The 12,502-nt window shown below is 34.9% G+C and overlaps 1 protein-coding gene across 3 annotated transcripts in view; it reads left to right on the plus strand.

Moving 5' to 3' along the window:
- The window catches only part of Vrk2 (VRK serine/threonine kinase 2), a 100,972-nt gene that overhangs the window by 82,716 nt on the left and 5,754 nt on the right, over positions 1-12,502 (plus strand). For 2 of the 3 annotated variants that reach the window (XM_026408787.2, XM_026408788.2), the window contains exon 12: positions 1,743-1,901. In XM_026408787.2, coding sequence (XP_026264572.1) covers positions 1,743-1,901 — 159 coding nt within the window. Of the gene's footprint in view, positions 1-1,742; positions 1,902-1,992; positions 2,097-12,502 lie in introns of all 3 variants that reach the window. The other variant, XM_026408789.2, reaches the window with a different exon arrangement.

The raw sequence follows: 12,502 nt of genomic DNA on the forward strand, positions 1-12,502 counted from the left end.
GGTAACCTGGCACAGTAGTGCACACCTATAATCCCAGTGGTTCAGGAAGCTGAGGCAGGAGAATCACGAGTTCACAGCCTGCCTCAGCAACGACAAGGTGCTAAGTAACTCTGTGAGACCCTGTCTCTAAAAAAAATTAAAATAAACCTACAAAATAGGAGCAGGGATGTGGCTCAGTGGTTGAGTGCCCCTGAGTTCAACCTCCAGTACCCCTCTTCCCCCAGAAAAATGGTGTGCGTGGAATATTATCCATCCATAAAGAAAGAAATCCTGCCATTTGCAACAATGTGGAAGAGGACATTGTGCTATGTGAAATCAACCAGAGGGGGAAAGACAAATACCATGTGTTATCACAAGTTGATGATCTTAACTTTGCCAGTTTCACAAAGTATATGTATATCAAAACATAGCATGTGCCTTAAATACATAGCTTTTATTTGTCAATTATATTTCAGTAAAGATGGAGGGGAAATATCTCAATTCTTTATAATACAGAACACATTTTCACAATGTTTACTAAGCCAGTCTTTTCAGAGGATCAGTGTGCAACACCTCAGGAGACCCTTTGTCTCTCACTAGAGGTATGATAGTACATTTATTACCAAGATGACGTCATTGGAAGAGTGGCTCAGAAGATGGTTACCCATCAATTTTCCCAGTAGTTTGAGATGGTTGAGTGGTGAAATAAAGAATCCCTGAGTGATTAGGAAACATTTCCAATTTGCAGGTTACTGAAAGGCAGTAGTTTTGCCATTCTTTGATAAGCTGAGATCCGGGAGGAGGTGGAAATAAAGAATGGTGTTGTGACAACTTAGAGCTAGCCACAAAACACCAGCATATTTTAAAGGGATGGAATGAACACACTTGGCAATAGAAGCTAAAAATCGAGAGACTACAAATTAAGGCTCTGTTTGCCCAGCCAATGTAATTTATTCTCTGTCTTGGCACTGGCTACTCCATTATTTCCCTTTGTGCTGTTCCTGTCTTCTGCTCCCTATTTAACCCATGAAAAAAGGTGATGGCACTTTCAGCTGCTGTAAACATGAAACTGCTGAACAAATACTTCACATAAGGACCTTCACGTAGCTTTCAATCTTCCAGCTGTATTGTAGGATCTGCCCTTCTATTTCTGTGTCTCTTCAAGGTTATTGAGAGTCAGCCATCCCCCAGATAGCACCATGGTGTGAAAGACAAACCTTAGAGACAGCAAGCTTGTTGCAGAAGTTAACCTCTGGTACTGGCACACTGTACTAGATGACATGAACCGTTACTCATCTTGCTCACAGGTTAAACTACCTGCAAAAAGCAAGGAGCAGCAGCATCTCCTTCTCTACTCTCACATTAATTAGACTCACTTCAACTAGAGAAAACTAAGATTTTAATTAATAAGAAATTAAACTACAAAGATATACTGGATCCACCCCAGCAAAGGTTAATAATGAATTCACATGCAGTGAAAAATGTGACAATTTTCCAGAAAAAAAAAAAAATGCCGGTTTTCAGTAAGCAAGTTATCTATAGAGATAATTTCTAAAGAATGCCTAACAGTGACATTAATTTTAATTGTTCTTGTCCCATTGATGAGAAAGGGTCTGGATCTTGCTACCACAGTATTTTTCCAGGGATGTTCATTGTTGCTTCCCTCTTTCTGTCTTTGTTATAGTGTGGCAAGTTTAGGATTTTTTTTAAAGAATTTGAAATGTCAAAAAAATTCATAATAAATCATTACTTCCCTCCAACAGGTTGATTCACAAAAGGCTGCGACAAAGCAAGTTAGTCAGATGCAAGAAAAGTCAGCAGAAAGAGTTCACAGTGAGAGAAGTGCTGAGTCCTTGGCCACATGGAGAAGAGTGCCAAAAGAGGACAAGCTGATGGGATCCATGAACAGTGAAGCAGCTCAGGTGAGGGGGTTGGTTGGGTTTCATTTTGTTTTGATTAATGCTACATTAGAATATTCCCTCTGGGAATAAAGACAATTTATTTTTTCCTTAGGTCCAAGGTTGTATGGCTTTGTTAAATGAGAAGGGGCAGAAGATATCCTATCCCGCTGATAAAAAATAAAGGCAGCCGACACTAGTTATTGCAGAAAAGTAACAGTGAGCACATTTGTGTACTGATCTGGTTTCTTCCTTTATCCTAAGAATGTAATGAAGTGCACTTAAGTTTCTCATGCCATCTATGATGCATGAGGGACTCTTAACATGCATATTCCGTACTTTTACATTGGTTCTTCAAGTCTAACCCTTACAATTAGATATAAGTGAAGTGTTTCCCTATCAGTAAGTTGTATTTTAAAGTGATGATTTTTTTACATCATTAGATCATTTATTTGGCTGGGTAGTGACATACCTTTTGCAGAAGGCTCATTTAAGCAACAGTAAAAATCCTTCCTAATCCAACTATTTTTGATAAAAGAAGCATGATATGTTTATATCTGGACTGAAAAAATATTTGATTTTGTCAAACTGGCCAGCATTTTATGTGTTTTATATGTCACTATTTTCCCCAGATGATTTAAAGTGGTTCACAATATGAACAGGATACTATAATACCACCTTTTACACCCTCTGTCCCAGAAAAAAATTAATATATCAGGGGGCTAAGGTGCTAATCACTAAACTGAGCACTGAACTTGGCTCTGAACTTCCTGGCAGCTAAAGCAAAAATTAGAAGCCTAATAGTTATGTATTCCTCAGCCAGCCAGCAAGCAAAGTATATTCAGAGAGAAGCACTTCTTTTAGTGCTGGGAGGAATCTTTAACCTTATTCTCATGTAAATAGTAGCACTGTTTGTTGTTTTGAGATTATGTAAACGGAATCCACTTCAAATAAGTATTTTATAATTCCAATTTATAAAATTAAATTACTGCTTGGTGACAAAATTGAGAAATGCTAACTCTTCAGTGAGAATATTTCTCAAATCTTCCAGTTCACCAGTGTCACTTGGTATCTGGGCAGGGAGGAGCTATAATATTGATACCTGGATTCAAGCAGAGAAATGGATTCATTTTGGCTAAACTGGCAGTGAGATTTTGAGATTTTTAGTGTACATTTTATGACTCCAGAAAGTCCTATGCCCCTTGTCAGTTCCATCCCTCAGAAGCAAGCCCTGTTCTGACATTCTGTTTCTCATATCTAGATCAGTTTTGCCTCTCTGGGATTTCATATGCATGTGTTCCTACAGTGAGCAGTGTTTTGCGCTCATCATCTTTCAGCATGTGTTTGAGATTTGCCTGTATTCACGCATGGCTCTATAAATTGTACTTTTTCATTGCTAAGTAGTCCTCCATGGAATCATCATTTTACATGTCCATTTTCCTATTAATGGACACTTGGGCTGCTCCTGATTTTGGCCACCATGATGATATAGTTGTCATTCCACTCCCTCCCAAACATTTGGTGTTGTCAATCTAGCCTTAGATTTTAGCCACTCCAATGTATATATTAGTATATTGTGACTACAATTGTCATTTATCTGATGACTAATAATTTTGAACATTTTTTCCCCCTGTGGCCATTTCTTACCTACTTTGGAGAAATGTCTTTCCAAGTGTTTTCACTTATTTTTAGTTGGATGTTTGTCTTTTAATTATAAAGCTTTAAAAGTCCTTTGTGTATTCTATGTACAGGATCCTCATTAAATACACATACAACGCACACACACACACACTCTTGAGATCTTCTTTTAGGTTGTGTGCTTTATTTTTAATACACTATTCAACAAGTAGAACCTTTTATGTGTTTATTCAAAAGTTCAATTTATGAAATTTTTAATAGTGTATTTTTCTTTAAAAAAAAAAAACTAAGAAACTGTGGTTTACCTCAGTGTCACAATTTTTTTTTTGCTGCATTTTTTAGTTAACACATGGCAATAGAATGTATTTTGACATATACATACATGTATAAGTACCATTTCTGTGATTGTACATAAAGTGGGATTACACTGTCATGTATTTATATATTAACATAGGAAAGTTATGTTTGATTTGTTCTACTCTTCTTTCCCATTCCCATCTTCCCTCACTTATCCCCACACCCCATCCAATCCAGTAAACTCCACCTGGACCCCCAACACCCTGCCTATTGTGAGTCAGCATCCACATATTTTAGAGAAAACTTTTGGCCTTTGATTGTTTTGGGATTGGATTATTTCACTTAGCATGATAGTTTCCAGTTCAATCCACTTCCCAGCAAATGCCATAATTTCATTCTTCTTTATTGCTGAGTAATATTCTATTGTGTATATGTACCATATTTTCTTTCTTTATCTGTCGAAGGGCACTTAGCTTGGTTCCATAGCTGAGCTATTGTGAATTGAGCTGCTATAAACATTGATGTAGCTGCTCTAATAGGCAGATTTTAAGTGCTTTGGGTATATGCAAATGAGTGGGATAACTTGGTAATATGGTGATTCTGTTCCAAGTTTTCTAAGGAATCTCCATATTGCTTTCCAAAGTGTTTGCATGAATTTGCAATCCCAAGGGCAATGTGAGAGTGTACCTTTTATCTACATCCTCACCAACATTTATGGTTACTTGTATTCTTGATAATTGCCATTTTGACTAGAGTGAGATGGAATCTTAGTTTTGATTTGCATTGCTCTAATTGTTAGTTATTTTGAACATTTGTTCATATATTTGTTGATTAATCATATTTCTTCTGTGAAGTGTCTGTTTAGTTCCTTTGCCCATTTATTGATTGGTTATTTGTTTGCTTATGGTGTTAAGTTTTTTGAGTTCTTCATCTATCCTGGAGGTTAAGGCTCTAATCTGAAGTGCAGATGGCACTGTAGGCTCTCTATTCTCCTTCTTGTTTCCTTTACTGAGAAGCTTTTTAGTTTGATACCATCCCATTTATTGATTATTGATTTTACTTCTTGTGCTTTAAAAGTCTTATTGAGGAATTTGGTTCGTAAGCCAACATGATGGAGATTTGGGCCTGCTTTTTCTTCTAGTATGTGCATGGTCTCTGGTCTAATGCCTACGTCCTTGATCCACTTTGAGTAAAGTTTTGTTCAGGGATGAAAGATAAAAGTCTGATTTAATTTTGTTACCTATGGATTTGCAGTTTTCCAAGTGCCATTTGTTGAATAGGCTCTCTTCTCTCCTCTATATGTTTTTGGCACCTTTTTCTAGTATGAGATGACTGTATTTAAGTGGGTTTGTCTCTGTGTCTTCTATTTTGTACCATTGCTCTATGTGCCTGTTTTGGTGCCAATGCCTTGTTGTTAGCTGTATTTTACAGGTTTTCAAATATCGTGTTTTCATTATTGTTTGGTTGAATATATTTTCTAATTGCACTTGACTTAAATTTTGAAACATGGATTTTTTAGAGGTTTGATAATTTCTAAATATTTTGGAGATTTTCTGGGTACCTTTTTGTTATGTTTCTAACTTAATTTTGTTGTCATCGTAGATAATATACTGTATTATTACAGTTCTTTAAAATGACTGAAACTTTTGAACCTTGTTTAATTACCCAGCAGAAATTCAAATGTGATGAATGTTCCTTGTGTGTTTTTTGAAAATATATATTCTGAAGTTTGGGTATAGTATTCTTTAAATGTTAATCAGTTTAAATTGTTTCATACAGTTGTTTAGATTTTCTATAGTCTTTTCATTTTTATCTCATCCTTTTATTTTTAATGTCAGTGAATTATATATAATATTGGAGTTTACTGTGGCATATTCATATATGGATATAAAATAACGTTAGTTCATTTCCCAGTACTCGCATCCTTCTTCTACCTCTTCTCCTTCCTCATCTCCTCCAATATTCTTTCTGATTACTTATATGTATATATATTTTTTCATTTGTGCATTATAATTATGTAGATGGGATTCATTATGGTATATTTGTACATGTATTTAAGATAATTTTGTCAGTTTTATTCCCCAATTCTTTCCCTTTCTATCCTTTCTTTCCTCCCCCCAGATCTCATTCCTCTCCTCTATTGGTCTCCCTTATATTTTTGAGAGATTCTCCTTCTTTTCTCTCTATCTCCTACATATGAGAGATGACAGTTGACTTTGGATTTTGAGTTTGGCTTACTTCACTTAGCATGATATTCTCCAGGTCCATCCACTTTGCTGCAAATGACATAATATCATTCTTTTTTTATAGCTATGTAGCCCTCCATTTTGTATATATACCTTGTTTTCTTTATTCATTGATTTGTTGACAGACAAATAGCCTACTTCCATAACTTGAATTTTGTGAATTGCACTACTATAAACATTGGAATGTTGTATTGCTATAATATGGTGATTTCAGTTTTTTTGGATAAACACTAGGGAGTACAACAGCTGGATCATATGTTGGATACATTCCTAGTCCCCTGAAGAATCTCCATACTTATTTCCACAATGTTTTACTAATTTTAGTTCCACCAACAATGTATAAGTAAAAATTCATTTCCCCAATATCCTTGCCAGCACTTACTATTATTTTTTTTTTATCTTCTTGATGGTTGCTATTCTAACTGGGCTGAGATGAAATCTGTGTAGTTTTGACTTCCATTTTCTTTATTGCTAATGACATCAAACTTTTTTAATGTATTTGTTGGCTATTTTTATTTCTTCTTTTAAGAAATGTCTAGTTCATTGCCCATTTATTGATCAAATTATTGGGTTATTTGCTTTTTATTTTTGTTGGGGGGTTGAATTGTGTTCATTATGTATTTTAGGACTTTTTTTTCTATGAAGAATGTCATTGGAATTTTGATCAGGTTTTTTGTTTTTGGTTTTGTAATGGGGATTGAACATAGGGGCAATTTAATACTGAGTTACATTCCAATCTTTTTATTTTTAGTTTTAAGGTAGGGTATTGTTAATTTGCTGAGTCTCACTAAGTTGCTGAGACAGGCTTTGAACTTGTCATCCTCTGTATTTGCCTTCTTAAGTTATCTGGGATTATAGGTATATGCCAGCACACCATGCCTTTTCATCTTTAAAGATCTTCAGTTTCTTTCTTTAATGTTCTGTGATTTTCAATTAGAGATCTTCAATCCTTTGGTTAGATTTATTATGTTTTTTTTTTAAGTCTATTGTAAGTCAAAATTATTTTTCCTGATTATTTTGCATTTGTTATTCATGTATAGGAAATTTGTTTACTAACCCCAAAAGTTTTCTGGTAGAGGTTTTTTGGGGTCTTCTAAATATAGAATCCTATAATCTGCAAATGATTTGGGTTTGTTGTTTTCCTATTTATAGCCTGTCAACTCATTCTCTTGTTTAACTGCTCTAGCAGAAATTTCAAGAACTATATTTAATAGCAGTGAGCACAGTGGACATTCTTGTCTTATTACTGATTTTAGGGGGAAAGCTGAAAGCTGATGTTTTCTTTGGATTATAAATATAGCATTTATAATGTTAAAGTAAGTTTCATCTCTTTATTGTTTCAACATTGTTTTTAACATGAATGGGTACTGAATTTTATCAAAGGTTTTTATGGATCTGTTGTTGTGATCGTGTCATTTTTTGTCCTTAATTCTGTTTATGTGGTGAATTATATTTATTGATTTTTGAGTGTTGAACCAACCTTGAATTTCTGGAATGAATCCAACTTGATCATGATCTACAGTCTTTTTAATGCATTTTTAAATGGAGATTGCTACAATTTTACTAAGGATTTTTGCATCTGTGTTCATCAAAGATATTGATCTCCAATTTCCTTTCTTTAATATGTCCTTTATCTGGTTTGGGTATCAGGGTGATGCTGTCTTCACAGAATGGGTTGTGTTCTCCGTGTCCCACTATGCTTTGTATTTCATAGAATAATTTGAGAAGGATCAATAGTCTTCTTTAAAGTCTGTCCATTTGTATTTCTGTATTTGTAGGATTCATGTGGTAATCCATCTGAAATTGGACTTTTCTTTGATGGAAAGCTTTGTATTAAAAACTTAAATGCTTCAAATATTTAAGTTTTTGTGTCCTTTTTTTTCTAGACATATATGTCTAGAAATTTTTCAGTATTTTCTAGATTTTCCAATGCATTGTAATACAGGTTTTTAAAATGGTCTTTATAGATCCTCTGGATTTCTCTAATGTCTGAGATAGTATCTCTGTTTTTATCTCTATTTTTGTTGATTTGGATTTTCTGTCTCTTTCATTAACCTGGTTAAGGATTTATAAGTCTTGTTTATCTTTTCAAAGAACCATTTCTTTGTTGCATCAATCTTTTGTATTATCTTTTTATTTCTATTTCATTAATTTTGGTTCTGATATTAATTATTTACTATCTTCTGCTGGTATTAGAATTAGTTTTCCCTGCTTTTTTGGGGGGGGCCTTAGGATGTAACATCAGGTTGTTTGGGAATTTTCTGGTGTTTTTGTGTTTTTAATGTAGGCACTCAGTGCTATCATCCTTCCTCTTAGATGTGCTTTCATAGTGTCCCAGGGATTCTGATATGTTGTATCTCTATTCTCATTTCATTTCTTGGAATTTTTTTCTCTCATTTCTTCTATGAATCATTCATTATTTAAGTGTGCTTATTTTCCCTATGTTAAAATTATTTTTGTAGCTTTTCTTGCTATTTATTTCTAAATTCATCCCATTATTATCTGATAAAATGGAAGGAGTTATCTCAGGGTTTTTGTGGGGGTTTTGTTGTTGTTGTTGTTGTTGTTGTTTAGTGTGTGTGTATTTACTAAGACTTTGTATCCTAAAATATCTAATTTGGAGAGCATTCCATGAGCAGCTGAGACGAAAGTGAATCCTTTTTTGAAAAAAATTCTGTTTAGATACACATTACAATAGAGTAATAGAATGTATTTTGACATATTATACATAAATGGACAATAATTTAGTATTATAAAGTGAATCTCATTGTTGATGAATGAAATATTCTATAGATATCTGTTAAGTCCATTGGTTAATAAAATTTTACAGGTTTGAAGAGTTTTGCTTTAATGTCTGTATGACCTATTTATTGGGGGTGAGAGGTGTGTTGAAATCACCTGCTATCACTGTATTAGAGCCTGTTAGTCAGCTTTTTGTTGCTATGTTCAAAATACTTGACCAGAATAACCTAGAAAAATAAAAGTTTATGTTGGCTTACCATGTCAGAGATTAAGTCCACATCCTAAGCCCAGAATTAGAACATTTGGTGGTAAAGGATATATGTGCTCAGCTCATTATAGCTAGGAAGCAGAAAGAGAGGAGAAGGGGCTGCAGGAAAGATGAACACACCCAGTGCATGTGCCCAGTGATCAGTCTCTTCCAATCACAACCCACCTGCATACAGTTACCACCCAGTTAGTCCTTTCAAACTAGGTTAGATTGATTAAGTTACAGGTCTCATAATCATCATCGAAACTCTGAATGTTCCTGCATTAATATAGCAGCTTTTAGGGGGATACCTTTTATTCAAACCATAATATTCTTCCACTGGCCACTGAAAGCTCATGTCCAGCTCACAAAGCAAAATAAATTCAATCCATCTTCAAGAGTCCCTGTAGTCTTAACAGTCCCAACATTGCTCAAAAGTGCAAATTCAGAGTCTCATCTGAGACTCAAGGTAAACCCTTGGCTGTAATCCCTGTAAAAATGAAAAGCCCTTTACATATATCCAATATACAATGGCACAGAGTAGACATTCTTATTCCAAAAGGAACGAACCAGGGGCATAGAAGAAGAGATAGAAAGAAAGACAAAATCCAGGACAGGTATTAGGTTCTGTAGCTCCAAATTTAGTATCTGGACAACATGGTGGCAAGATGTTCTCTTCAAAGGGCTTGGCAATCCCACTTCTTTGGCCTTGTCGCAGTGCTCATAACATCTCTCTTAGCTTGGTTGTCTTCTTAGCTATGAACAGCCAGAAGCTATCATCAGCTTGTGGCCTGTCCATGTTACTGGCATTTCTTATCTAGGTGGTTTCCACTGCAGTTTCAGCTTCTATCTCACAGCTTCCTACACTCTTAGGCAGCCACAAGGATTCCCTAACCTTATCAGGTCTTCCTTTGAAATCTCAGTAGACATGTCCATGACCCCCTAATTCCAGCATCCTATACTCCAGCAGAAAAAATATCTTGTAGATGATGTAAAGATCTTTGCCAGCTCCAGCAGTACTCAAGACACCTTGGACCAATGTTAAAAAGGCCTCTGAGTGCTTGGGTGGCTGAGCTTGGTGAAATGAATACTGAGGAAACAACTTTCTGGGCACCCTGTGAAAGTTACATGTCCCCATGATTTCTTAAAGAGATTTACTGTCACACCCTGAGCTTATAATGGGTGTGGTCTTTTTGGTCTTGCAAATTTCTAAGGCAAACTCTTATTGTTTCTGTGCAAAGTACTTAGCATCTCTTTAGTGGCTCTAATCTCTTTTAACTGTCATACTGTATTTTCCCCAATTTGACACTTTTCTGACCAAACTGCAAATTTTTAAAATCCTTCAGCTCTTCCTGCTCCTAATTCTTATGGTAAACCTGGTTATAAGCTGCCAGAAAAGTCTGTGCCACTGCCTGAATGCTGTGCTGCCTTGAAATTTCCTCTGACAGATTAATTCATTGATCACCTATAAATTGAGCCTCACACAGAGTTTCAGGATATGGGCAAAACATAGATAACTTCTTTAACAAAATATACCACAAATGGCTTTTAGTCTGATACTCAATGGAATCCTAGTTTCTCTCTGAAACTCATGAGCACAGTCTTTACTGTCTGCAGTCCTATCAGTATACTTGTCTTCTGAGCTGCCACCAGAATTACTCATTATGCTCTACTTACAACATTCTAAGGCTTTTCCAGCCTGCATCTTCAAACTTTTCCATACTTGTCCCATAAACCAGTTCCAAAAACTTATGAAACATATGGCCATGTTAGTCATAGCAGTGACCCCACTTCTTGGTACCAGTCTTTATATTAGTCTTCTTTGTTGCTGTGACTACAGTGGTAATCAGAACAACTTAGAGGAATAAAAGTTCATTTTGGCTCACAATTTCAGAGATTCATCCAGTTAGCTGGTTCCATTGCTCTGGACCCAAGGTGAGCCAGAAATGTCATGGCAGACAATAGCTGATGGTCTCATTACAGTTGGGAGAAAGAGACAGGGAAAGGGGCTACAGGGAAAATTAATCCTTCTATGTCAGGCACTCATTTACCACCTCCTCCAGTCAAATCTCACCTATCTATACTTACAACCCGGTTAACACATTCAAACTAGGTTGCACTGATTTAGGTTACAGGTCTCATGATCTAATCATATCAACTCTGAATCTTCCTGCCTTAACACAAACCTTTTGAGGAATACCCTATATCCAAACCATGATAGGGTCTATCTAAGTCTTTATGTTGAGTCCATTTAATGTAAGTAGGTTCCCCAATATTTGGGGCATAAATTTCTCAATCTTTATATTAGGTGAATATAGATTTAGGACTGTTATACCTTTTTAGCAAACTGTTCTGTTTATCATTTTGAAAAATCTTCTATATGTTAATACTTAAATTCTACTTTCTCTAATTTTAACAATTCCAGCCTTATGATTAGTATTTACATAGTGTAACCTTTTCCATCCTTTTATGTTTAATCCACCTTTCTTGTATGCATGTGTCCTTTTATAAATAACATAGGTAAGTCTTGTTTTTCCGTAAAATCTGACAAATACTACCCATTGATTGCTCCATTTCTATTTAATGTAATTATTGATGATATTTGTGTTTAATATATGATCTTGGCACATGCTTTCTTTATGTCTCACTTTTTCACTTAGGACTTTTTCACTTTTTTATTTTGGACCAATTTGAAAATTTTTCTCTTTTAAGCTTTTTTAACTATATGCACTGGGCTTTTTAATTTTTTTAGTGGTTACTCTAGAGCAAGGAATAAGCAAACTATGGCCTACATGCCAAATTCAACAATCCACCTATTTTTGTAGTTTTGTTGAAAAACAGACATACTTATTCTCTTACTTATTGTCTCTGTCTTTTGTCATGAACTGCTGACTGAGCTGAGTAATTGCAGAAGGGACCATATGATCCCTCCAAACTATACTATTAAAACTGTTACAGAAAAATTTTCAAATCTCATCTCTAATGCAACTCTAATACAAATGTAATGTGACCCACATACATAATTTTAAGTCTTCTTATAGTCACATTTTAAAATATAGACAGGTAAAACATACTCTAATTAAACCAATATCCAAATATTATCATTTATAAAAATTGTTGAGATATTTGATCCTTTTTTCACATATCTTCAAAATTTGATTGCTATTTTATACTACCAGCACATGTTAGTTCAAATCAGCCATATTTCAAGTGTTCAAGTCATGAGATACCACAGCTCCTGAAATTGCAAAGTGTACATCTTAACTTATACCACAATCTGCCTTATTAATAAACAAGTTCACAATTACAATATACTGCTATACCCCCTCCTTCATTGTTACACATTTTGCTTTACATAATAAATTACATAATGCTTATTATTATTGCTACAAACAGTTCTTTCAAAGAAATTTTTAAAAGAAAATTTAATAAAGGAAAAAGAAAGAATTGGAGTA

The sequence above is a fragment of the Urocitellus parryii genome, chromosome 12 (assembly GCF_045843805.1).
Source record: "Urocitellus parryii isolate mUroPar1 chromosome 12, mUroPar1.hap1, whole genome shotgun sequence".
Taxonomy (NCBI): Eukaryota; Metazoa; Chordata; class Mammalia; order Rodentia; family Sciuridae; genus Urocitellus; species Urocitellus parryii.